Source organism: Miniopterus natalensis, chromosome 17, assembly GCF_054644295.1.
Source record: "Miniopterus natalensis isolate mMinNat1 chromosome 17, mMinNat1.hap1, whole genome shotgun sequence".
Lineage (NCBI taxonomy): Eukaryota > Metazoa > Chordata > Mammalia > Chiroptera > Miniopteridae > Miniopterus > Miniopterus natalensis.
In genome coordinates, this window is record NC_142097.1 from 23,751,112 (window position 1) to 23,776,148 (window position 25,037).

General features: G+C 50.3%; 2 protein-coding genes across 2 annotated transcripts; both read left to right on the plus strand.

Moving 5' to 3' along the window:
* Positions 1–3,069: 3,069 nt before the first annotated feature.
* Positions 3,070–9,528, plus strand: KRT32 (keratin 32). The gene is made up of 7 exons (XM_016215042.2): positions 3,070–3,537; positions 4,205–4,287; positions 4,444–4,600; positions 5,913–6,074; positions 6,158–6,283; positions 7,026–7,246; positions 9,399–9,528. Exons 1-7 carry the CDS (start codon positions 3,070–3,072, stop codon positions 9,526–9,528), a joined length of 1,347 nt encoding a protein of 448 aa, XP_016070528.2.
* A 9,771-nt stretch (positions 9,529–19,299) lies between these two features.
* Positions 19,300–23,110, plus strand: LOC107538760 (keratin, type I cuticular Ha7-like). Its single transcript, XM_016215086.2, has 7 exons — positions 19,300–19,791; positions 19,974–20,056; positions 20,842–20,998; positions 21,369–21,530; positions 21,619–21,744; positions 22,231–22,451; positions 22,978–23,110. The coding sequence occupies exons 1-7, from the start codon at positions 19,300–19,302 to the stop codon at positions 23,108–23,110; spliced, it is 1,374 nt and encodes a 457-aa protein (XP_016070572.2).
* The last annotated feature ends 1,927 nt before the right edge of the window (positions 23,111–25,037 follow it).

Sequence of the window (25,037 nt, forward strand, 5' to 3'; positions counted from 1 at the left end):
CCTTCTGGATTGTTGGTCTGTATCTCTGCTATGTGAAGAGGGGTGACCCAGATGAATGGGGGATGTTTGACCACATATGATGCCGGGGATGACAGGGTCCCTGTGCTCCTTTTTGGGGTGGGTAGAGGTCTACAGTGGGGCTTTTCTGCTCAGCTTTTCTGATGAAGACCTTTCTCTGAGAGTCCAGTGTAGTGACAGATGTTACCAGACCCCTTCTACTATTTAGTGCACATGGTCACCCCGGGATCCCAGAGAGGGATGAATAAATCTGGGGCCAGTACAGTGGGAAGCATCTTAGGCTTCTTTATTAGCTCATGTCTGTGGTTCTCATAAGAGCAGCCACAGGAAGTTCCACACCAGGGAACCTTTAAGAGTGTGTTTACATCAACCCCACTCTTCCACTGCAGCCCTCTCACACAGGCCTCCCCGTTCAGCAGCCCTCCTGAAAACCCACACTCCGTCAAAAGCAGGAGATCGGAGAGTGAGCCGGCCACCGTGGCTTCTACTCACAATTCAGAGATTCTTGTCCTTAAGAGGCTCACATCATGTTCTCGTGTGCCCTTGACATCCGATAGGGCACACAGTGACTTTGGGTAACAAAGCACTTCCACATGAAAGTGGGAGCTCCCGGCATCTTGACCCAAAGGCTCTCATTCGTGTCCAGAATGTCCTCCCCCAACAGACCAGGCACATACTGAGCTCCATCAATCCCATTAGGAAGGGGGGAAGGAAGGAGGAAGACTTTCTAGGTGGGAAAGAAGGTGGGTTGTCCCCAGATGACCACGTGCTCTTTATAAGATGCCAAGAGCTCGTGCTAAGGAGCTTCAGTGGCAGTAAGAGAGTTATAACAACAGTCAAGGTAGAAAACAGATTGGGGAAGATGCTGACTAAGGTAACCCCAAGACTCCCACCTCTTAAGGGTGCCCAGTGTAGTTCACCCTGATTCGATGTTAGAATCCCCCCTTTCCAATCCCCTATAAAGGAGGGCCTGGGGCTTTGGTTTCTCCCAGCCCCTCCACTCTTGGCACTCCGTACCACCTCAGCTTTGGGCTTCTTGGAACCCCTGGGCTGGTTTAGTTGAGGCTCAGCCACCCAAGGAGGAAGATGGTCTCAGGGTCATTCGGTTCATTCAACAAACCCTCACTGAGCACCTTCCTGGGCCAGGCAGTGTGTTAGGTGCCAGGGAGGCCTTGGGCTGGGACAGGAAGAAGCCCACTCTCTGCCTCTTTTCCTTACTAACTCAGTGGTAGGAGGAGGCCAGCTAAAGGGGGCCATGGTGTTAGAATGGTGAACGTGGGCTCCAAACATGAGTCAGATTGACCTGTCAAACAAGGGTGGCTGGGCCCACCCTCAGAGTTTCAGATGGTCTGGCATGGACCTGAGAAACTGCATTTCTAACACATTTCTGAGTGATGTCGATGCTGCTGGTCTGGAGACCACACTTTGAGAACCACTGCCACACCTTATTACAATACTAATTATCTTATAGTTTTTTAATGTGAGGATTAAATAGGCAAATTAATGCCAAGCACCCAGCATAGTGCCTAGTACTTGTATACTTTCAATATCTGTTGGTTATGATTTTGAAGCCTGGTCTAATGAGACTCAGTCCATGGAGCTGGGCTTGTCATCACACCTCTTCCTATCTGATTTCACCGTCTTCTCTAAATAGTCAATCCAGTCAATCCAGACTGGAAATCAACTGTGAGATGATCTAATCTAACCTTTTCAATCTGCATGAGGAAATGAAGGGCCAGAGAGGTAAAGCGACTTTCCCAAGGTCACACAGCAAGTTAGAAAATAATAGCTCTATCTTGACTTTTCTTAAGCAATGAATTTCTGGGAATAGGGCTGGGTGAAGTTTTCTCTTCGCTGCCTCTTCACCAACACTTCTAGAAGTATGTGAGAAACAAGACAAGTGCTTATACTCCAATATTATGTTGAGAAGATTAATAAATAAGACGCGGCTATATAACACACACATTAACATGAAGTGTGTGAGCTGGCCGGTATTGCAGTCAAGGACTGAAAACCACCGGTCTCGCCTGCTGCTTTCTTAAGGAATTCCCAAGGCTCCTACAACTGGAGATACCCGCTCCCCATCTCCTGGCTTAGCTTGTCCAGGGCTGCCAAGGGAGCTGATTCACACTGCTCCCTGCCTCTGAGGTCCCAAAGTGAGCCCTCCCTGTCCACCCTTGCAGAAAATGAAAGTAGAGTCTATTCCAGCCTGTCCAACCTTGGTCTCAACAAACAATAGTTGAACTTGACTACTCTGTATGTGGAGCAGTGAGACATGAAGGGAGGATCCAGACAAGGCCAAGACAGAGCATCTGCCTCATGGAGATGTTCATGACATTGAACATTTTTTCCAGCGGTGGGGGTCTCTCATATTTCTTTCTCGATAGTATGTGGTTGAAAAGATGTCCCTGGTTTGTAGGCTTTCTGTCTGTGTCTTGAGTTTGTTCTCTTTTCCCAGGTATGACTTCTTCCCCTGGGTAGGAAGATGATTCATGCTCAGAAGCCTCAGAGGTTCTCTTTCCTATCTCCCTGGATTTCTACCACTGCCAGTATCGATGCAGCTTCTGTCACCCACACACTTCCTCCTTAAGGGGCCAGGCCCCTTCCCATAGGGAATGCTCTCATTAAAAGGAGCGGCTGCTGCCCCACAGGCGGGGGCACAGTGGGCAAGGCTGTTGGCAGCACAGGGCCAGGCCACCATGGTCTCCTGGTACTCCGCCCTGTTAATGAGGGCCCAGGCATGGAGTTGATTCTTTGAAGATGTGTCTGGAAGCTCTCCCCTGGTGATCAATGACAGGAGCCCAGAGTCCTGCTTTAGCCAAATGACAAGGTTGGTCTCTTTTATGAGGAAAGGAACTCCTTATTGGAAACTAAATTACAAATTAATTAGCAGCTTCCTCTGAGGCTGAGTATAAACATCAACACCAGCCCACAATGACTTTCTAGTGTGAGCCCCCTCACTCCAAGGGTATAAAAAGGCCTGAGCAGGATGGGGGCTGTAGTTGTTGGCAATCCAGGTAGCTGCAGGTGGGGAGAAAGGGCCTCCCCAAAATGACATCCAACTGCTCTCCCGGCTCCACCAAGAGCTGCCCCCGGCCCTCCTCTGTCTGCTCCAGCAGCATGAGCTGCCGGCCTGAGCTGTGCCTGGGTTATGTCTGCCAGCCCATGACCTGCGTGCCTTCTGTCTGCATGCCCAACACCTACCGGCCGGGCAGCTGCGTCTCCAAGACCTACCTATCCAGCTCCTGCCGACCCAGCAGCTGCCGGCCAACCAGTGGCATCTCCAGCTCCCTGGGTACCTGCAACTGGTACTGTGAAGGGACCTTCAATGGCAATGAGAAGGAGACCATGCAATTCCTAAATGACCGGCTGGCCAACTACCTGGAGAAGGTGCGCCAGCTGGAGCAGGAGAATGCCAACCTGGAAAGCAAGATTCAAGAGGCCTGCCAGACTCAAGTGCCCACCCTGTGTCCTGACTACCAGTCTTATTTCAGGACCATTGAGGAGCTCCAGCAGAAGGTGAGGGCAAGCAGTGAACAGTCTCACTGGGAAGGCAACTGGAATGGCTGGCATTCTAGATTTGAATTTCATAATTTACTAAGCTATGTTTAGGGAAAAGAGACTTCCCTAGGGCATAGAATTATCTCATAATTGGAGCACTCAGCTGGAGCCCTTAATGTGGAAAGAGGCCTGGGATATAGTCTTCATTGCATGACTTTGGGAGGCCTCTTCCCTTCCCTAGGTCTCAGTTTCCTTATCTGTAGAATGGGGGTAATAAGAGTCCTTACCTAATGGGGCTGCCAAAAGGATTCCATGAGTTGATGCAGGTAAAGTGGTTAGCGCAGCCTCTGGAAAGTGGTGCGTTTCCAGTAAATGTTAGCGCTTATTAAGGACCCTTCTAACTGTTACGTGAATGACTCCAGGCTTGATGAGATTCTCTTCTTCCATGCTGTTCATTGTATCCAAAATGGGGCATTTGGATTTATGAAGACCCAGGTGCTTACAAAATAAATATGTCTCCGAGGTCTAGCAGTTCACTCTGTATCCCCAGAGTTCCAGGGAGGAAGGGTTTTGCAGCGATGGCTGCATGGCTGCTGAGCCCCACCAGTACTGTCTTCTCCTCACTTGGGTTCTTTACCTTTCATCTTATCCTGGCCTGACCCCCTCTGCGCGCTCTGGCCACCAGGTTCTGTGCACCAAGGCAGAGAACGCCAGGATGGTCGTGCACATTGATAATGCCAAACTGGCTGCCGACGACTTCAGGACCAAGTGAGTTTGGCCAGGGGATGGGGCGCCTTCTCTCCTTGCACGTGCTTGGGGCGGCTTTCTCTGAATTTCATAGCTGGAAAAGTGCCAGCAGGTCAAAGTCTCCCCTAAGTTCTGTATTCAGCCTCACCCCTCACTGCTCACCCTGTCCTTGTGCAGGTACGAGACGGAGCTGGGCCTGCGGCAGCTGGTGGAGGCCGACACCAACAGCCTGCGCAGGGTCCTGGACGAGCTGACCCTGTGCAAGGCCAACCTGGAGGCCCAGGTGGAGTCCCTGAAGGAGGAGCTGCTCTGCCTCAAGAAGAACCACGAGGAGGTGAGCCCTGAAGTCAGGCTGAGGAGGCCCCGGAAGGCAGAACATGGGAAGAATGTGGGGTTTTGGGTTGGGTAGACGTGGGTTGGAATTCCCAGGCCTGCCACATATTGTTTCTGTGACTGTGCCCAATTTATTTGACCTCACTGAGCCTCCTTATCTGTAAAATGGGAACAATACTATCAGGCAGGGTTGCTTTGAGAATTAAATGAGGCCTGGGGTTTGAAACACCTGTCCCTTGGTCAGTGCTCAGAAATGCTAGCCATCCTCTCTCTGTATTTCTTGGACTTGCATGGCTGCCAAATGCTTTCCCACTGCATTTGTTTTTCTCATGAGAGCCGAGTTCCAGGGGGAGGGCGGTGCACTAGAGCCACAGGGGTTGTGCTCTGGAACTCACGCCTCCAAGAACTCTGGAACTCTGGAACTCTGCCAGGTGAGACTGCTGGGGGGCCCTGGTCACCTAAGGGAAAGTTGAACTGCAGTGGTTTCCTTCTTTTTTCTGTACCCATCCTTGTCTCTTTTGCTTGCATATAATATACTTAATCCAAAAGACAAAGGTCAACCCTTTACTTCCTCACTTTTCTGCCCTCCTGCAGGTCCCTGGAGGGAAACACCTCCCCCGGGCACCTGTGGGCTGCACCGCCCACCTGAGCTCTGGTGTTTTTCCCCTCCTTCCCTGGGTTGACTCTCAACCTCTTGATTTGGCATTTGAAAGAACAAGTGTCTCTGAATCCTGGCTGGGCTTCCTTGGGCTAACGTGTTAAGTAACAATCAATCAGTCACCACCTGTTTGCCAAGTGCCCTAAGGTGCCTGACTCATCCCACCTAATCAGAGAAATGGGACCTGAACAGAGAAACCACTAATGAGGTGTTATCGCACACTCCAGGGCCTCGGTGACAACTTTCTCTTTGGCAGCCAAGACTGTGGAGGTGCCTGCTCTGACTTGGCCCTGAACCCAGTGGAGCCAGGCTTCTGCTCCCTTCCTTCCCAGATGGACACAGGCAGGGAGGGTGGCCGGGGAGACAGGGGCCCAGGTTTCCCATCTTAGCTTAAATGGATGAAGCAAACCCTGACACTGCCTTTGGACTCTGCCAAAGTGATAGGAAGTGTTTAGCTGGAGTGCCTCTCCCATCGTGAGGGTGTCCAGTTGGGGCTGGAAGACCACTGGGATACAACAGAGCAGATGCAGCCCTCAAAGGGCCCTTTTAATGGAGAGATCTTGAGCATCTTTGTTCCATCTTTTCACATTGCCTGGGGAGGTGAACCCCGAATTGTGCAACTTCATACTTGCCTGGGGGCCTTGTTCCTTTTCAGGAAGTCAGTGCCCTGCGCTGCCAGCTTGGGGACCGCCTTAACATTGAGGTGGACGCTGCGCCCCCCGTGGACCTGAACAGGATGCTGGAAGAGATGCGGTGTCAGTACGAGACGGTGGTGGAGACCAACCGCAGGGACGTGGAGGAGTGGTTCAACACGCAGGTGGGCCTCTCGAAGGTGGGCCAGCCTCCCCATGTCCCTGAGAAGGCGCTCCCAGCCTCTCCTGTCTCCCCCCCACCCCGCAGATGGAGGAGCTTAACCAGCAGGTGGCCACGAGCTCTGAGCAACTGCAGACCTACCAGTCGGACATCATTGATCTGAGGCGAACAGTCAACACGCTGGAGATCGAGCTGCAGGCCCAGCACAGCCTGGTGAGTGCCATGGGGTGGGCACCTCTTCCGCAGCTCTGGCTCCCAGGGGGCATTGAGGGTAGGTGCAGGCATCCTAGAAGGAGGAGGGGGCCCAGATTCAGCCATCATGGATGCTCACCCAGCTGACCTCTCTTGGGGGAGGTTTCTTTGAAGACCCAGCTCAGAGATAGAACAGATTTCAGATGGCGTGGGTTAGGTGGCCACTGTCAAACATCACTCCACTCCCAAGAATGCCTGTTCTCTGCTTAGCCTGCCCTTCCAAACCCATGCTTTTCCATCCTACCTGTAGAGATTTAAAAGACCTCTTGTACAGATTCCTCCCAGAAGAATGAAATCAGAGTCTTTGGAGGTAGGGCATAGGCCCCGGGTGGTTTTTAAAGGCACCCACATGACTCTAACATGCAGCCGGGGTTAAAGACCACTGTTCCCAATAGGGAAGGAGCTGTAGGGAAGGAGCCTCATGAAGCTCAGATCCAAAACTCGAAGCCAGACGAAGGTTGGAGAAGGAATAGAAATTTAGGATCACACGGCCTGTGTTCAAACCCCGGTCTGTTGCTTACCAGCTGCTTAACCTTCAATAAGTTACTTGACTTTTCTGGGCTTTGTTTCCATAGTGACTTAGGCAGAGAGGGGTCATTTTCAACCCCAAAGAGAGACTTGGCACTTTCTGGTTCTTTGTGAATCAGGCCATGGAAAATAGAGCTGTTCCTCATAGTTACATTGTCTTTTCCTTTTGCCTTAGAGGGATTCACTGGAGAACATGCTGACGGAGACGGAGGCCCGCTACAGCTCCCAGCTGGCCCAGATACAGTGCATGATCACCAACGTGGAGGCCCAGCTCGCTGAGATCAGGGGCGACCTGGCGCGGCAGAACCAGGAGTACCAGGTGCTGCTGGACGTCCGGGCCCGGCTGGAGTGTGAGATCAACACGTACCGGGGCCTGCTGGAGAGCGAGGACTGCAAGTATGTGGGCGCAGCTGAGGCTGATGCAGGGAGATGTGTGGGAGGGTTGGGGAAGCCACATGAAGCAACTGGATCTACTTATAAGGTAGAACCCTGGCGTAATTAAGAAGGGATTAGGAAGCTGATAGAATCTGAAGAAAGTCAGGCAGGTATCCATGCTGCCATCCCTAAACATGGCCCATTGAAGATAATTCTGTTCCATCCCAAGCCAACAAACTCCTTCCAGGTGCCCAGCATGTGCCAGGCGCCGGGGGGGAAGGCCAATGATGAGGCATCTGCTCTCAGGTTGTTCCCATCTGTTTAGAGAGGCAGGCGGACAGGCAACTGGAGATGGTGCCGGGGGAAATGTTTGCAGCGTTGGGAGGACACTAAGCAGCTTCATGTGCTAATCGGGGGTGGGGAGGAAGACAGGAAGGTCAGCTGGGGCCCATTCATGGAGACCCACAATGACTGTGCTGGAGAGGGAGGGCTTTATTTTACAGGCAATTGGGAGGCCTTGCCTTTTTTTTGGGGGGGGAGGGATGATAGGATTTGCTTAACTGTCAATCTCCCCCACTAGAGGGTAAATAAATACCTGGAGCTCAGAGACAATAGAAAATATTTTTATCCCTTGCACCTGGCACATAGTAGATGCTCAGTAAACATCTTTTGATTGAGTCAGTGAGAGCTCAAAGCTGCTCCTCAGGGAGATGACACAGATGCCAGTAAGAAGGGCTGAGTAGAGGGAGGAGGGACCGGGCAGGAACACTGTTCAGGAGGCCCTGGCCATGGTCTAGGTTATAAGCAACAGGGAGGGTCTGAATCAGGTCAGTGGAGGCATCAGCCCCCAGCCTCAGTGCAGGTAGAATCAGCAGGATTTGGTGGTGGCCGTGTGCAGGACACCTCTGGGCTGGGGGCTCCTGGGGGCTGATTACTGCTCTGGGTAGTTCCTTACTCTACACCCAGCCTTGCTTCTCTGTCAGTTAGAATCTCGCCTTCCAGGGCAAGAGTTGCAAAGTCAAATGTTTTTTAAGGACCAGGCTGTTAGCATACATGAGGGATGCGGCTCATGTAGGACTGTGGAGAACCAGGAGGTAGACCTTGTCCAGTGAGGGTGTCGCGGGCTCCTCAGGGCCGTTTCTATCACATGAGAGCGACAGCATTGCTGGATCTTTTGATTGTTAGAGGGAAGCCGGGAGTCTGGATTTCATTTTAAAATCCTCACTCAAGGATATGTTTTTATTGATTTTAGAGAGAAAGGAATGGGGAGAGAGAGATCAATGTGAGAGAGAAACAACGATTAATTGTCTCCTGTATGCACCCCGACTGGGGATGGAAGCTGCAACCTTTTGGTGTATGGGGAGACGCTCCAGTGAACTGAGCCACCAGGCCAGGGCAGGATTTCTTTTAAATGTTAAATTCTTTGGAATTTTAAATATTTTCAACAAATTAAAAAAACAATACAGTGCCAGCCAAATGAAACACATTTCAAGCTGGATGTGGTCTTGGGGCTGCCTGTCTAGTGTCTGGGTTACTTGATGTCCATCTGACATCTAGCGTGTCATTTCTGGTTTTGAGCCCACACCTGTCAGTCTCTGAGACCATCCTTTCCCCTTTTCCCATGTGCATCGTCTATATTAATTGATTAATTCATCTTTTTTCATACACTCTCTTTAAGAGTCTGCCCTAGGCCAGGTGTGCGGGTGGGCATGTATCCATGGCTGCCGCTCTCACCTCCCAGTGGGGAGAGAGGTCGTAGTGGAATAACCACAAGTCCCTCTGGAAGGAGGTACATGGTACCATAGGGCAATTTGACACAGAGAGATTCAGGGGGGCTTCCAGGGGGATGTGACAGTTGAGTTGGAGGAAGCTGCTCTTTATCCTGAGTACGAATGGGGGCCACGAAGGTCTTAGGCAGGGCAGGGAGATGATTAGATATGTTTGTAGAAGATCACTCTGGCCACCAAGTTGACGAAGGTTAGGAGGGGCAAGAGCAGAGTTGGGAGACCAGTTAGGAGGTTATTGGGGTCACACGGGCGATGGATGTTGGGACTAGGGAAGTAAGTGGAGAAGGTGAGCAGTGGGTGAATTTGGGAGGCATTGGAGGCAGAACTGGCTGACCTTGTTGCCCACTCCGGCTTCTTTAATCCCTTCATGTGTCTTTCTTCTGCAGGTTGCCCTGTAACCCATGTTCCACTCCTTTGTGTCCCCCCTGTGTGCCTTCCCCCGGTGTGCCCCGCACTGTCTGTGTGCCCCACACTGTCTGTGTGCCTTGCGTGCCCTGTCCCCCAGGCCGCTTCTGAAGTCCCTCAGTGCTGATGGATGGATCCTGGAGGCACCAGAGCTGGGCAGCTGGTGCCTCCTCAGGTCGAGCCTGACCTTGGTTCAGTGGCCACCAACAGAGCAGGGCCAGCAAGGAAGACTGTGAGCAGTGCCAGGTGGGCGGTCTGTCCACAAGCCCCTCTGACACTGTGGGGGTCACCCTGGGCCCCATCTCTTAGAAATGGCTTCTCATTTCCATGGGTTAATTGTCTTTGCCAGTGTTTCTAATTGTCTTTGCTGTCTCAAGAGCATGTGTTCTTAGCCAACTGGCAAATAAAGCCTCGTTCAGTGGCCCTGCAAACATGTTTTTCTCTCTTTGTCACTTGTGATACTGTAACCACCAGCCAATACCACTACTCAGTTTGCATAAAGAGAATTCTAGATTTGTTTTGTGCCCCTCTGCTTCCATAGAGGCTCGAGAGGCATTTGCCACATGCCAGAAACCAGTTAAAACCAGAGTCAAGTAATGAAAACATAAAAAGAGGAGGGAGATAATTATGCCAGAAACCTAGGCCAAACATCTATAAATGAGAATATTACTGTGATAATCCCACCCCTAAACTTCATTGCAGCTGGTACAAAGAAGTCATTCATTCATAATATCCTGATTGCCTAGGAGATGTAGGTTCTACATCATGGGCTGGTTAACCCAGGAGATATGTCCCCAGACACCTTGGTATTGCCCCATTAAATCCTTGTAACAATCTATTAAAAAGGGACCATTATTTTCTCCACTTTACATATAAAGAAACTGAGGCCCAGAGAGGTTAAGAAACTTGCTCAAGATCACAGTTAGTAAGTGGTGGGCCCAGGACTCAAATATAGGCCTTTAGGCTCCAGAGATGCTCAACCAATTCATATTCTGAATGCTCACTATTTGCAAACTACAGCTGGTTGCAAGGGAGTAGCAAAAATGCAAGTAACCTCACCATCCAGACACTTCTAAGTAGAGAGGGGGCTAGGACCAGTGTGTCTAAGGCCTCATTTCTGCCTCAACAAGGGCCTAATAATAAAACAATAATAATAACAACTTCTGCCACTTACTGAGCACTTGTGATGCACCTGGTATTGTGTTGAGCCCATTTCATAAATTAACTTACGCAGTTTTCATGACCACCTTGTAAGGTAGGAGGTGTGCCCATCTTAGAGGTGCAGAGAATGGTTTAGTTGGTTGCCCAAAGTTATACGCAAGGACAAAGATTTGGACCCAGGTCTAGCTGCTTCCACTGTAGCATTATTCTAACCACTTTGTGACACTGCCAAATTCCAGAGAGTACACAAACTGACAAAGACTGGGAGAAAGTGCTGACTTGGGGAGAACAGCGACAGCTTCATGGAGCTGGTGGCATCTGAGACTGACCTGGAAGGTTAAATAGGATGTCTACAGAGCAAAAGAGGGGAATAGGTGTGGGGGGTCTGCAGGAAAGCAGAGGTCCTGCCTGGGGGGCCTTGAGTGGCCCTGCAGGAGGGAGCAGCACATTCCTGGGACAGACTGGTGGAAATAAAGCTGAAGTGGTAAGTAGGTGTCAGGCCGAGGGGGGCCTTGGTTACCCCACAAAGAGCCTGGACTCCATCCTGAAGGAAGTGAGAGGGCAGCTACAGGACCTGAGCCCAAGGATGACATGACTGGCGGGGGATTTTAGAAAGTTTCACAGAGGAGCGTGCACAGGGTGGCTGAGAGGCAGGGAGAAAGCTGGTGAACAGCGTGGAAGGAGATGACAGGGTCTCAACTAAGGCAGTGACAGTGGGCATGGGAAATAAGGCATCAATCTGAGGGACTCAGTGAAGGCCCGCCTTGGCCATGGCACATAAAGAGGAGAAAGCCGGGAGCAGGAACCTTGAACACCTTTTGCAGCTCACCCTCCGAATGCGTAATTCTTCCTTAATGAGCTGAGGTGCTGTTTCTGTTAAGGAGCTGCCCTCTGGACCTGCCAAGAAATGATGAGAAGTGGACTGGATCCTGGAGCTGCCTGCGGCTGTTCAGACGTGATTCCACACGCCTGGCAGACAGGGTCATGAGCCTGACTGGAGACACAAACACACTGCTTATGTGTGTGTGTGTGTGTGTGTGTGTGTAAAATTTCAATGAGCTGAAATGCCATGGGGGAGGAGGGCTTCTGGCTAACTAGGTGTTCTAATAACTGACTGCAAACCAGCAGTCCTTAATTTCAGTCCCTGTGCAAAATTTGTCTAGAATGTGCTCAGCTTGATAAACACAATAGACTAAACAGAAACAAAATCTTTGGTTCTAGAAACCTAGGCCCATTCTGTCCAATATGGCAGTCACTACTACATAGGGCTATTTAATTTTTAATTAAATATAATTAAGTAAAATTGAAAATTTTGGTTCCTCGGTTGCACTAGCCATGTTTCAAGTGCTCAAGGCCTTTGTGTGGCTAGTGGTACCACCTGGGACAGTGTAGATAGGGAACATTTCCATTACTGTAGAAAGTTCATTGCATGGTGCTGTCCTAAGCTGTCAGAATCAAAAGGAGCCCTACAGAAAGTCTGGCCCAGCCTCTCTATTTACAGACGAGGAGTCTCAGGCCCAGGCTAATGGAAAGATGTGCTCACAGACACACAACCAACAGGTGGGAATTGGAGCCAAGTGTCCTGACGCCAAGCCTAGCGGGTCTCCAAGCATGTTATGCTTTCTCCAAGCACCAAGGGTTGTTACTCTTTCAGGCTAATAAATATTTCCCCTTTCCTTTCTTTTGTGTCCCTAAGAATAGAGACGAGACGTTTTCTCTGCGATGCTGAAACTCTTTCCTGGGAAGATAGCTTCCCTTTAAATAACAATTAGCAACCTCCAAACTCAGAATCTCCTCATCTTTCGAGCATTTGGCTCAGTAAGAGCACAGACCTCAGGCTGTGGCCAGAGCTTGCGGGCCAGGCGTCCCAGCCCCTGGATCTTATGCAGACTTCCATGGGCTCCTTTTCCTCCAGCACATATTGTCCAGTCCAACCTGGCCCTTGTTCCCACACCTGTGTGTCACTCCGACTTGCCAAGACCTGTCTGACCACCCAAATGCCCGTTAAAGCTTTTTATGTGAAACCAAGCCGCACAGCCCAGCCCCAGGAGTGTCGCCCCCTGCTGGGCACAGGTGGCCACCTTCTATGGTGTTCCACACTAGAGGCCTCTTCAGCTATCCTCCTGCCCAGCCCATCTCTCTTATTTGGTAGATGAGGAAGCCGTGGGCATAGCCTTTGGGAAATATGTCCACCAGCACAAGGACCTCCTGGAAACTGGACCCAGTGCTACACACAAGGGGGATTCTCAAAGGAACCGTTTCCTTATATCAAAGCATTTGGCTTTAATTAACTCCGGTTTATAGGAAGACTTAGGCAGGGCCACGGTAAAGTAATAAAACCTCTGGCATATTTGATGTTTGGGAGAAACGCCCACAGATAGCAGGATTCTCTCCAAGTGGGACTGGGAAAGAAAGAACCTGGGCTTCAAAGGCGCAACTTTCCCTGAGGCCATGAAAGAGTCTGGGACTCGTGCCTGCCCCTCACGGTCCAGGAGAGAGGCCCCCTTCTGAGACAGGAGTGAGGATCCGCTGGGCAGAGCTGCCTCCTGGAAGCCTGGCCAAAGGGCGACGATGCCCAGAGAGAAAGGCCCAGGAGTAGGACACAGTGACTGGGAAACGGGGTGAACTGTGGGCTGAAATGCACTGAATGAATTAGCACCCCCCCCTCCCCACTGGTAACACTTTTACAGCATGTCCACAAAAGGATATGCCAGGAGGTAACTGGGAAAATCATCAACAATGAAATAATTCTCTTTTCAGGTTTCATAAGCTTTAGCACATGAATACAATAATCTCGATTTTGCTGAACAGAAGGTTCCTAGGATCCTTTGATGACTTTATCTTTTTGAACCATTGGTTGAGATAAGTTTATTTCCAAATAGTCCTCTCCTTCAGCCGTAAGCAACCAAGCACACTGAAGAACATCCTGCCTTAATGGGAACCATTGGTGCTGTTGGCTTCAGAAACCCTGGGCTGGAACCCCAGCTCTCCTGCGAACATGCTGTGTGGTTTGGGCATCCCCTAACCTCTGTGCATCTCACTCTCCCTCTCCCCTTTGGGAATGGGGATATTTCTACCTCCCTCCCAGAGTCGCTGGACAGGATGCCTCTGAAATGCCTACCATGATGCCAGTAAATGCTCGATATAAGGTTGGTTAAGGAGAATCTGCTTTGGCAACAAGTGCCTCCATCTTCTGAGTTTCCCCAATGACTGTGGCAGCTGGGTCACTTTTCTGAGACATCTGAAACTTAAGTTTCAGAAATAACAGCGGTGGCAACAACCACCCAACAAAACACAGGCAGCTCTGCTTTGCTCCAAGGTTCTAGAACATCTGGATAGACTAGCGGTCTCAGCCTAAATGCCTCGGTAAAGTGGGGGTCCAGGATCAGAGGCCCAGAGGCCAGGACTGGAGCCCACCTGGGTGCTGCCCTCCCCTCCCTCTGGCTCCAGAGCAGACTAAAGCTCTCCCCGTGTGCTCTGAGGGATCCAGTTTTCAGGCCTTGTTTATTGTGCTGTGCAGAGTGGTGGTCAGCACAGCACCGCTCACAGGTCAAACCAGCGGCTGCCTGTTTTGGTAAATAAAGTTTCCTGGGGCCCAGCCACACCCATCGCTTCCATACTGTCTACGCCTGCTCTGTGCCACGGGCAGAGGGGAGCAGCTGTAGGGCAAAGAGACTGTCTGGCCCGCAAAGCCTAAAATATTGACCGTTTGGTGTTTTAATAGAAAATGTTGGATGCAGAGGAGAGAGGGTGTGCTGCAGTTAGGAGCCCCGGGCCCCAGTCCTGGCCTTGGGGCTGACTTGCTCTGTGCCCCGAGGAGTTCACAGCCCTCTCCTCTCCAGCTGAAGCAGGATGGGGTGGAATGAGCTCTCGGAGTTCAGTTCTAACGCCTTAGCACCTTTTCACTATGTCCAGTCTCTCTGGGGCTCCTGCCCTGAGACTAGAGGACCGCACGCTCAGTGAACTCTACCTCTTCGAGAGGACCACTGTTTCTTTAAGGCCATGCCACCCCAGAGAGACACCAGATGAAGAGAACTTCTCAATGGGGTATCTTTAAAGAGATAAAACATCCCTTTTAGCAACAGAGGGCAGCGACAAGGAGTCCAAAGGCAGTTACCTCTCTCTTATGAGGCAGGGAGCTGCTTATGGAGACCGAATAACTGACTAATGGCTGTTCTGATGGCAGTGGACATGAGGACATCATGGGAGAAACCTGCAGATTGCACCCGCACCCACAGTGGGTGGATAAAAGGCCTGGCAAGGAAGCACTCTCACGCTTGGGTGCTTGGTCCTGGTAACCAACCTGCAACTCAGCTTTCCAGGGCCATGGCTTCTAGTGGTAGCAAAAACTGCTGCTCTTCAAGTGCTGTGAAGTCTGTCTGAAGGCTCCTAGCTCCAGGCAGGCTGTGGCAAGCAGCTGCCACAGGGACTCTGTGCCCAGGGGCTGCCCAGCCTCCAGCCCCGCACGGGGGCCCACCCGAAAGAGAGCAGCCAATCTAGCAGCCGTCTTCCCAGAGCCTGTGGCTCACAGGTAGGCCAGCCTGGCCCTTCCAGCGGCTGGTCCTCAGCTTGTCATCTGCTAGGGACCAACAGCTTCCCCACCAGCATAGACACCTGTAGCTGGTTTGGCCAAAGTTCCTCACTGGCAGCAAGAAAGAAACCAGGCAGCTCCTAAATGATCGCCTGGCCGCCTACCTGCGGAAGGGGCAGCAGGCGGAGCAGGGGAATGAGGAGCTGGGGGGCGGGGACCCAGCAGGGCAGCAAATGGCAAGTCCCCAACATGTGCTCAAATCACTGCCTACAACTTTGAGGCCATTAAAGAGCTGCCACAAAAGGTAAGGTGAGGCCAGGGGCTCTGGCATCAATGGCAGGGAAAGAAGGGTGAGTGTTGGTGCATCTTTTGTTCCAATTTTTGGTCTCTAACCCTGGTTCCTGACTCAGAGCTCCTAAATTCCTTGGCATTTCCTCAGTGACAGGAGTGTCTTTTGTTCAAAGTAGGCCACTCTTGGTGGGCTTCTAGATGGGAGCTGGCCACCAGAAAGACCAGGCTATAATTAGAAGTTTGGAACTTTCCATTTCTCCCCCAACCCTGACCCCCGTCCTCCAGGAATGGGAGAGGGACCAGAGGCTGAGTTAATGATCGATCCTGCCTATGTGATGAAGCCTCCATAAAAATCCCAGTACCTTCCCACATATCTTGCCCTATGTGGCTCTTTATCTGGCTGTTCTTTTATTATATCATTTTTAATAAACCAGTAAATGTAAGTAAGTGATTCCTTGAGTTGTGTGAGCCCTTCTCCCAAATTATCAGTTTCAAGGGGGGGATTGTGGAACCCTAATTTATAGCCAGTCAGTCAGAAGTACAGGTAGCAATCTGGGCATTGCAATAGGTGTCTGAAGTGGGGACAGTTTTGTGGGACTTAGCCCTTAACTTGTGGGATCTGACACTGACTCCAGGAAGATGGTGTCACAGAGAATTGCTTGGTGTGCCGAAAGCTCATACATCTGGCATCTGAAGTACTGTGGGTGTAAGAGTAAAGAAAAAAACAGGACTACTTTTTCTAGACAGTTGCAAAGGAAAACTAATTTCAACTATGATCACGCTTGGGCCACCAACCGGGTAATGGGAAGGAAGATGGTGACAAGTCTAAAGACCTCAGAGTGAGTGTGGCACCCTCCTCACAGGTCCAGTGTGGAGCTTTGTCACAAAAGTCTCCCCCACTCTAAGGCAGGGACTGTGTCTTTTCTAGATGTACCCCTAATGTCTAGAGTATGTCATGGAAGGTAGAAAAATAACACTGATACTGAATGAACTTTATGGATTGTGAGGCTGGATCTAAGAAATCAGATGGTAAAATCCTATCTAATTTGAAAGAAAAGGTGCCTTTTCCATTCATCACAGCTTCAAGAGTTGCATACCTAGAATAATAAATTGATATGCTCAGTCTCTTCTCTTAAGAGCCTTTATGGTTTTCCAGGCCTAGCTTTTCTTTGGCACCATTTCCTAACACCTAAGACATGGCAGCAGGAGGCTCCATACACAGGAGTGCTTTCAATCTTTGCATCCACTGCAATGGGTGATGGGTGATGCCCACACACAGGGCACAAACCCCCAGATGCTCCCATGCATCGTCCCGCAGCACAGAAAAGGTAGGCTGTGGGTTAGGCACGATTTTCAGGTGCTAACCTGCAACCCCACACCCTTCTCTCCCACTGATTGAAAGACGCTCATAGTTAAAACACCATGCTCGAAAATAGCATCCCAAGACCACCACTCCCTGCTTCCATTTGCAGTAGGCTTCCCGCTTCTGGAGACCCGTGTTTCTAAAGTCAGAATCAGCCCAGAGAACTTTGTGCATACCATCAAATCAAGGAGGGCTAAAGGGTCCCATCCATCCCTCACCCTGTCCTCACCACTTCTTGTCGCAGAACCTGGCTTATATTCGTTCACTAAGAGCCACAGGAGCTCTTTAAAGAGTTAGGAAAGACGGCAGTCTTAAGTATGTGGGTGAGGATCTCCACCCTGCACTCACCTGCTTTGAGAAAAATGCAAATCAGTAGAAACAAGCGACCTTACAAAGGGACAGGCAACATCAGTGTCATTATGCAAAACAGCATGCTCAGGAGAAGCCCAAGCCAGGACCATAATCGAGCTTAAGTGGACAGGAGCATCACCCAAACATATAAAGCTTCCTCAGTGATGTTATAAAGTAACAAGTGTTATTTATGGTGAGATGGAAGAAATCATGGCCTTTAGCCAATGAATGAATCCTGCCAGAGAAATAAGGTCAGAAGATGAGTTCTATTTAGCAAGTCAAAAGAAACGACTTCAGAAGTCAAGTTCTCTAGCTCACAGAGAAGCTCGCTGCTATTGCACCCAGAAGCCTCTGAAGGATGGGATGGCCTAGCCTGGTAATGACTTCTAATTATGGTGTCTGTAAAGGGCTGTTCATTGGTGAGCTCTGAGTAACCCTAGGCCTTTCCTTGAAAAGCCCAATTGAATAGAATTCTCAAATTCTGTATTTCTTCTGTTAGAACTCCAAAGCCTGTGTTTCACATACACATAGCTGGTCCCTATTGAGATGTCTATTCAGCGTTTGCTCAATGCTCAAAGCACTGGCAAATGTTCGTTGTTTTTTTCAAAGATCTTGTTATAACCACTTTGTATGTGAGAGGGTCTTACTGCACATTAGGTGTTGTTCAGCCTTAGGGGCCTATCTACCTCCTGCCATACATTTTGAGAGAAGACTTTCAGGACCAGTCAGCTGTCTCGGTTCCCTGGTATCAAGAGCTAGTAGGGTGTGGGATGTAGTATAACATTTTTGGAACTAGAACTTCCTCCTGGGCATCTTCCTGCTGGTTCTTGGAGAAACCCCGCCCTATTGCTTTGGTACCCTTTACATCTGTATTTTCTGAGTCACAAAGAGCAATAATGTAGAATGTCAGATTCTTGTTTTATCTCTTAATTTCAACTCCTCGCTCAGTCTGTAGGCATTTAGTCATTCTGAGTTCTGGTGATGACATGGCTGTTCTCTCGTTGGGGGGCGGGGGGTGGGGGATGGGCTGGTGGTGCAGTTGAAGAAAGAGAACAGGAATTGGCTCTGGAATGGAAAGAAACTGAAGATGAGATCAGGCGTTGCCAGTTCATAATGGGGTTCCTCTTAGAAAAATGACTTCACTTCTCTGGTTCTCAGTGCCTATTTCTTTCTTTTATAAAATTAAGATAAGAATACACACCCCGCAGGATGGTAAGAAGGCTTAAACAATATTATTGATCAATTCCCTAACACATACTGTAGGTGCTTGATAACAGAGTTTAGAATCAAGGAGATAAGGCAGGAAGAGGACCCATCGTGGCTCTGATAACTCAGTGTCCTTTGAATTGCACGGCCAAGTTCTTATTTGAGATTAAAAAGATTATTGTTCATTTTTATTTGGTTTTGGCTTCTTGAGCTCACCTTTCTTGGTCCAGATCAACACGGCTTTCAGGGTCACTCTCATACTGATGAGCCTCTCAGACACCCACGGTTACCCAGTTGTGGCTGTTTCCTGATGGACTTTACCTCCGGTGTGCGGCACAGTGCCAAGCATGTAGGACAGGCCAGGAGATGCATGTTGAATGAGTGGACTTCCTGAAGTCTTACTGTCTCTCAAGTGAGTCTGAAAGGCAAACAACTGAAGAAAGAAGAAATGTAGGACTTATTACTAACCAAAATCAAAACATCTACTAAACAAGAGTCAGTACAGGGAAGGCTGGTTGAGTCTTAACCCAGCGAGTGCCACCATAGACATAGGGGTTTGTCTCTCCTGCTACTCTAGTGACCAACAGGAACAGTCATGCCTTAGAGTGGGCAAAACAACAGGGAGGCCAGCCCTGGTCAAGGTATACATATCCGATGGCTAAGAGGACTTCTGTTTTTTGAAATATACTAAAAACTTCTGACCTTCCACCAACAGACAACCTGATATCAAAGAGCCAAGAGGCACCTCAGATCATCAACATTCCTTTAATGAGGTGAGGAACTCTTAATGGTAAACTCAACAGCTGAGTAACAGGACGGTGGTACAACAGGTCGGGAACCAAGGCAGTGAGGTCAAAGCCCTGAGCCAACACCCACCTGCGAAGGGGTATAAAAGGCCTAGGAGGGAAGGGGGTGCTCAGACTCAGTGTCTTGGCCTTCCCAGCTGCTCTGAACCTCCTGTGTAGCCTCAGCCCACACCATGACTTCCTTCTACATCAGCCCATGCCAGTCTCTGGGCAGCGCCCAGGCTCCTGGAGAAAGAAATGTCTGCGTGTCCTCCCTTGACCTTGGGGGCCAGCCTGCGATAGAGGAAAAGGCTGCCTGTATGGGCCTCTTGGCCAACCTGGCACACGCCAACCGAGTTCGTGTGGGGTCGACCCCTCTGGGCAGACCCAACCTCTGCCTACCCCACAGCTGCCACACTGCTTGCCCCTTGCCAGGGACGCGCAACATTCCTGGCAACATTGGAAGCTGTGGGGCCTATGGGGAAGGCACCCTGAATGGCCATGAGAAGGTGACCATGCAGTTCCTGAACGACCGCTTGGCCAACTACCTGGAGAAGGTGCGGCAGCTGGAGCGGGAGAATGCGGAGCTGGAGACCGGCATCCGAGAGTTGAGCAAATGCCATGAGACCACCGTGTGCCCCAACTACCAGTGCTACTTCAAAACCATTGAGGAGCTCCAGCAGAAGGTGAGGCCTGGAGTAGCCTGGGGTGTGCTGGGTCTGAGGGAGGCAGAGGGCACGTCAGACCAAACCACTGAAGGCTCAGAGCTTTGGGTTCTTGAGCTTTCTTGAGCAGGAGTGTAGACACCACATGTTGGGTTGGAGCCCAGTGTGGTTTGTGTGTGAACAGTCATCCTGGTTTTTCTCAGATCCTGTGCAGCAAGGCTGAGAATGCCAGGCTGGTTAGCCAAATCGACAACGCCAAGCTGGCTGCCGATGACTTTAGGATCAAGTAAGTAAGGGCAGAAGAGGGCCGAGAGTGACTCCTTCCTCCACCTAAGTCCCAATGTTCAAATGTTTATTGAATGAGTGAATTACTGTTCTGGTTCTTCCTTCCTAAATTCCCAAATTAAAAACAACTAATAGAAGGTAGAGGAGAAAAAATAGCATTAAGTCAAGCATGTATGGCATAGCCTTGTATTAGTCCTACATCATTTATTTCCATAAAATGTAAGATAAGGTTGCCTGAGCTCATTACCCAAGAGCAAAATAAGGTGATTTCAGGAATTAACTGAGTAAGGATAGCTATTGAATTTCATATAACAGTTGGAAGAGCCACTTACAGATGGGTCAGGGTGCAGATTTACCTATGAAGCATTCAGGTACCAGGCATTTCCACTAAATAAAGGTGAGGGATGAACAAATAGCATGACACAAAGATTAAGAGAACAAATCAAGGGCCAGGCCCCTGGCTGTCGCTTATCCCATTTAACACAATAGCCCAACGCAGCCGTGTGAGCCTTGTATTGGGTCCTAAGATACATGTTCTTAGGCAAGTCAATGACTCTTTCTGAACAAGAGTTGCTTCAATGCACAAAGATAAAAATATAACTGCAGTGACTGCCTCACTAGACCACGAGCCCTTTGAGAGGAGGGGCCGTGCCTATTCATCTCTGAGGCCAGAGGCTGGGCACAGTGAACAAATGAGGATCCGAGGTGGTGAGGTGGTGGGCCCGGGGTCAGCCGAGAGGGGCTCTCCTTGGCATCTTGCTGACCTGGCATCTCCTGTGATGGAAGGCACGAGAGCGAGCACTCCCTGCGCCTGCTGGTGGAGGCGGACATGTGTGGGATGCACAAGCTCCTGGACGACCTGAGCCTGGCCAAGGCTGACCTGGAGGCCCAGCAGGAGTCCCTGAAGGAGGAGCAGCTCTCCCTCAAGAGCAACCATGAGCAGGTCTGGCCCTGTAGCTGCAAACTCGTGGGGGAGGGAGTGTTGGGCAGAGAAGGGAGCACCTCCCACCCTGTGGCTCTAGGATTGGAACCTGGGCTCAGTTGGCATCAGGATAATGGGTTGACCTGAGTCTGAGACAGGTTGATTCTGTGGGATGTGGCAGAGTGGAAATTTCTTCTCTAAAGGTTTGCCTTGTGAGTTTAGGAAAGTCTCCAGATGGGCTCTTCCTATTGGCCCCAGAAACAAGACCTTTCACATCAGTGTGTATGTGGGGTTTCCCCTCGCACTGCTTGTCAGGAGAGGGGTTCAGGTGCCGTCTGCTCTGTCAGAAGGCCCTTTCTCACTTGGGGTTTTGGTTCTTCTGTCCCTGCAGGAAGTGAACATTCTGAAGGGCCAGCTGGGAGACAGGCTCCGCATTGAGCTGGACACTGAGCCCACCGTGGACCTGAGCAGGGTGCTGGAGGAGATGCGGTGCCAGTACGAGGCCATGGTGGAGACCAACCGCCGTGATGTGGAGCAGTGGTTTGAAGCTCAGGTGAGGCGGTGCTGCAGAGCAGGGGCAGGGGGAGCCTGGCCCCCATGTGGGCAGGGAGGCGATTACATCTCTGTGCCCTGTGCTTCAGTCTGAAGGCATCAGCCTGCAGGCCATGTCCTGCTCTGAGGAGCTGCAGTGCTGCCAGTCGGAGATCCTGGAGCTGAGATGCACGGTGAACGCCCTGGAGGTGGAGCGCCAAGCCCAGCACCAGCTGGTATGGGTCCCCCTTCACCCTCACCGCACTGCAAATGCCACAGCCATGGGCTGGTAGCACCCAATGTGGAGGTCTCACTACTCAGGTCCTTTCACCTGCATACCCATTACCATCATTTCTTCTTTTTTAATATTTATTGTCAAGGTCAGCTCAAACTCAGGAACATACCTTAAAAAGTCAACGTCTCCCTTAAAAAAAGAAACTTGGGCATTCATTGCACAAAATTTATTAATTTCCAACTTTGTCAGTTACTGGAGATCTAGGGATGAACAACATGCAGCAGTTAAGCTCTGGGCCAGCGCTATTTTGGCAAAAGTCTTGCTCACGATTTGATTTTTGAGAGCTCTGGGGTGTGAGTTTCTGAAATTTTTCTTGTGCCTGGTTTGTGCCCATATTGGGGCAGTGCTGGCCATAGTTGCTCTGCTAAGATTTGGTGCTTGTACAGTTTCCCTGGTGCCTTACTGACCCTGTCATTTCCCATGACAGAAAGACTGTCTGCAGAACTCGCTGTGTGAGTCTGAGGCCCGCTTCGGCACCGAGCTGGCCCAGATGCAGAGCCTGATCAGCACCGTGGAGGCCCAGCTGGCCGAGATCCGGGCCGACCTGGAGCGGCAGAACCAGGAGTATCAGGTGCTGCTGGACACGAAGGCCCGGCTGGAGTGTGAGATCAACACGTACCGGAGCCTGCTGGAGAGCGAGGACTGCAAGTACGTGTCATCTAAGCAATTCCTGGCCAGATCGTGTAGCCATTTCTCATAAGCTCCTCCGGGTAGCAGAACTGCTGTCTTCACAGCACAAGGCTCTCCATGCTCCTGCTGAGTGACAGGTTGCCTGTCCCCCACACACTCTCTCACAGATTGAGTGTGCAGGGCATGACCATCCATGCAGAGGTGGCTGTCAGCTACCAGGTCTTCACTGGGGCTTCCTGGCATAGATTTGATCCAACAGCTTTCTGAACTTGATTTTTCTTTTCAAAATCTTTCCTAGTATTTTACATCCTGTAGGATAGAACCTGACTCTCGTGTACAAAACCCGAATTCTGGCAGGCATTTGAGAGAACACCCAGTCGAACCCTAGGGGTGCACAGTACGGGTCAATGGCCAGAGGGCTTCGGTGGCACCCATGCCCTGTGGCTTTGGAGCAAGGACTCCTTCCTCATGCTCCACATAGACATCAGCGAGCCCTCTACTCGTTTCCTTTCCCTAACTGCTCACCTTTTCCATCTCTCTGCAGACTCCCCTGCAATCCGTGCGCCACGCCCGCCTCCTGTGTGCCTCCCCCCTGTGCTCCTCGTCCGAGCTGTGTCCCTTGTACCCCTCGCGGGACTGGTTCCGCCTGTGCAGCCAGCACTGGGAGCCGGTACTGAATGCCTGTGGACCAGCAGAGGCGGTTAAGGCGAGGGGATACCCATATAGAAATGCTCACTAGACGTTTGGGAAATCTGGCTTCTAGCTATCACTGACTCTCCGCGTGCATAGGCCTGTTCAAAGATACCAGGACAAGTGGAATCTGGATGGGGACCCTTCCATCCCAGCTCCTGATTTTCCCAGATGAGCTCCACACCTTGCTGGCTGGATCCCAATGACCAGAAGTGGCTCAGAATATCTCCACTGGGGACACTCAGGGATGGGATCTGGGTGAAGGAGTATGTCAGGGTGAGTCTAGGGCATGACTTGAAGTTGCATTTGTGTTTCAAGGGCACCAATTTTAACTTGAAAAATTTACCAACTAAAATGATTTTGTTTGTGACTAAGGAAGTGAAGAACAAATTTCACTATTTAAGATTCCCCCCAACTTACTGTTTCTAACATCTCCAGCTCCGGATAATGGCCCCGGAGGGAAATAAGGACCTAGAGGCTGCATATTTGACCAGTTCCTCTTAGCGTCCTTTCTCCTGCCCGTTGCCGAGGAAGCTGGCCCCATTTCCTCACTAAGTTAGGTGGGAATGTCCTTGCATTAAATCTGAGTTCTCGCCACTCAGGATTCCTGCCTTTGACAAAGGACCAGGATTGCCTCTTGATATGTAAAGGGAGCATTCACATGAAGAGATCTCTCTTCTCTCGCTATAAATACTGACTCTCACAACTATTGTGTGACTATACCCCTCTCTTCATCTAATTTTACAGTAAAATTTCAACAATGACTTTATTTTTTCTAGCACATCCCCCTGAAGTACAGCAGTACCTCGGTTTTCCAATGTAATCCATTCCGGAAAACCGTTCGAGTTCTGAGACATTCAAAAACCGAGGTACCACTGTATTAAAACCTAGTGATCCAACCAGGAGAGGGCTCCTGGCCATAATGGCTTAAGGGCAGTGGAAAATATCTCTCTACAATATTTTCAAAATGTTTATGTTTGCTTACCTTCTGTGCTTCCACTCGTGGCTCCCACTCTTCCCTGTCCTTACCACGATCCAGCCACAGTGGCCTTTCTGTTCGGGACATGCCAGGAGACCTGTCCCTGCTCTTCCTGCCCCAGGAATGCTGTCCCCTCTTTCTGGTTTTCAGGTGTCAGCTGAAACATCACTGCCTCCAAAAGCTCCTGCCTGATCGTCAATCTTCAGTACTCTCAACCCCGTCACTCTGTGTTTTCATCATAGTATCTCAGCAGCTGACATTGCTCTCTTACCTATTATTTTCTCATTAAAATGCTCACTTGAGATCAGCATTTGTCTACTGCTTCCCCAGGGCCTAGCCCACTGTCCCGCACAGAGGAGATGCTCAATAAACATATGTTGAAAGAGTGAATGCTCTAGGCCTGACTTTGTCATTGACTTGGGACTGGGCTGGAGAATCATCGCTTAACACATCTGAGCCTCAGTGTTTTTTTCCCCCTGCTATAAAATAGGGCTAAAGTTATCTTTGCTGCTTACATCCTAGATCTGTCATGGGTTCTAAGTGAGATGCCAGAATTACAACACTCGGAAAGGGAGGAAGCACCATACAAACCTCCTCCAGGGCTAATATCCTACAATGACTAGGCATGTGGGTACTGAGACAGACTGGTCGGGTTCAAAGCTCACCCATGGCCTCAGGCAGCAAACATTAATTTCCTTTAGCAGCTAAATTCAACCAGAAACAAAATGATACACTTAATAACTTGCTTTCCAGAGCACTTAAAATATGAAGCGGTGGGGCTCACAGGGTTACACGGCGCCACGAAGGCTGAGCCAGGACCTGCACGCAGGCTGCTCTGGCTGCAGAGCAGTTGTGTCATGGTGCTGTGTATTTATTCTCTGTTCCTTCTGGTGATTCTGCCTTTTAAAAGGACACCCTGTGACATAAGCCGTGGG

Excerpts from the sequence above, each read along its gene's own strand:
- KRT32 (XM_016215042.2), top strand. The coding sequence starts at position 3,070 with ATGACATCCAACTGCTCTCCCGGCTCCACCAAGAGCTGCCCCCGGCCC. Across the intron at positions 4,288-4,443 it reads GCCGACGACTTCAGGACCAA|GTACGAGACGGAGCTGGGCC; the intron begins GTGAGTTTGGCC and ends GTCCTTGTGCAG. Across the intron at positions 6,284-7,025 it reads TGCAGGCCCAGCACAGCCTG|AGGGATTCACTGGAGAACAT; the intron begins GTGAGTGCCATG and ends CTTTTGCCTTAG.
- LOC107538760 (XM_016215086.2), top strand. The coding sequence starts at position 19,300 with ATGACTTCCTTCTACATCAGCCCATGCCAGTCTCTGGGCAGCGCCCAG. Across the intron at positions 20,057-20,841 it reads GCCGATGACTTTAGGATCAA|GCACGAGAGCGAGCACTCCC; the intron begins GTAAGTAAGGGC and ends CTGTGATGGAAG. Across the intron at positions 22,452-22,977 it reads CTGGAGAGCGAGGACTGCAA|ACTCCCCTGCAATCCGTGCG; the intron begins GTACGTGTCATC and ends ATCTCTCTGCAG.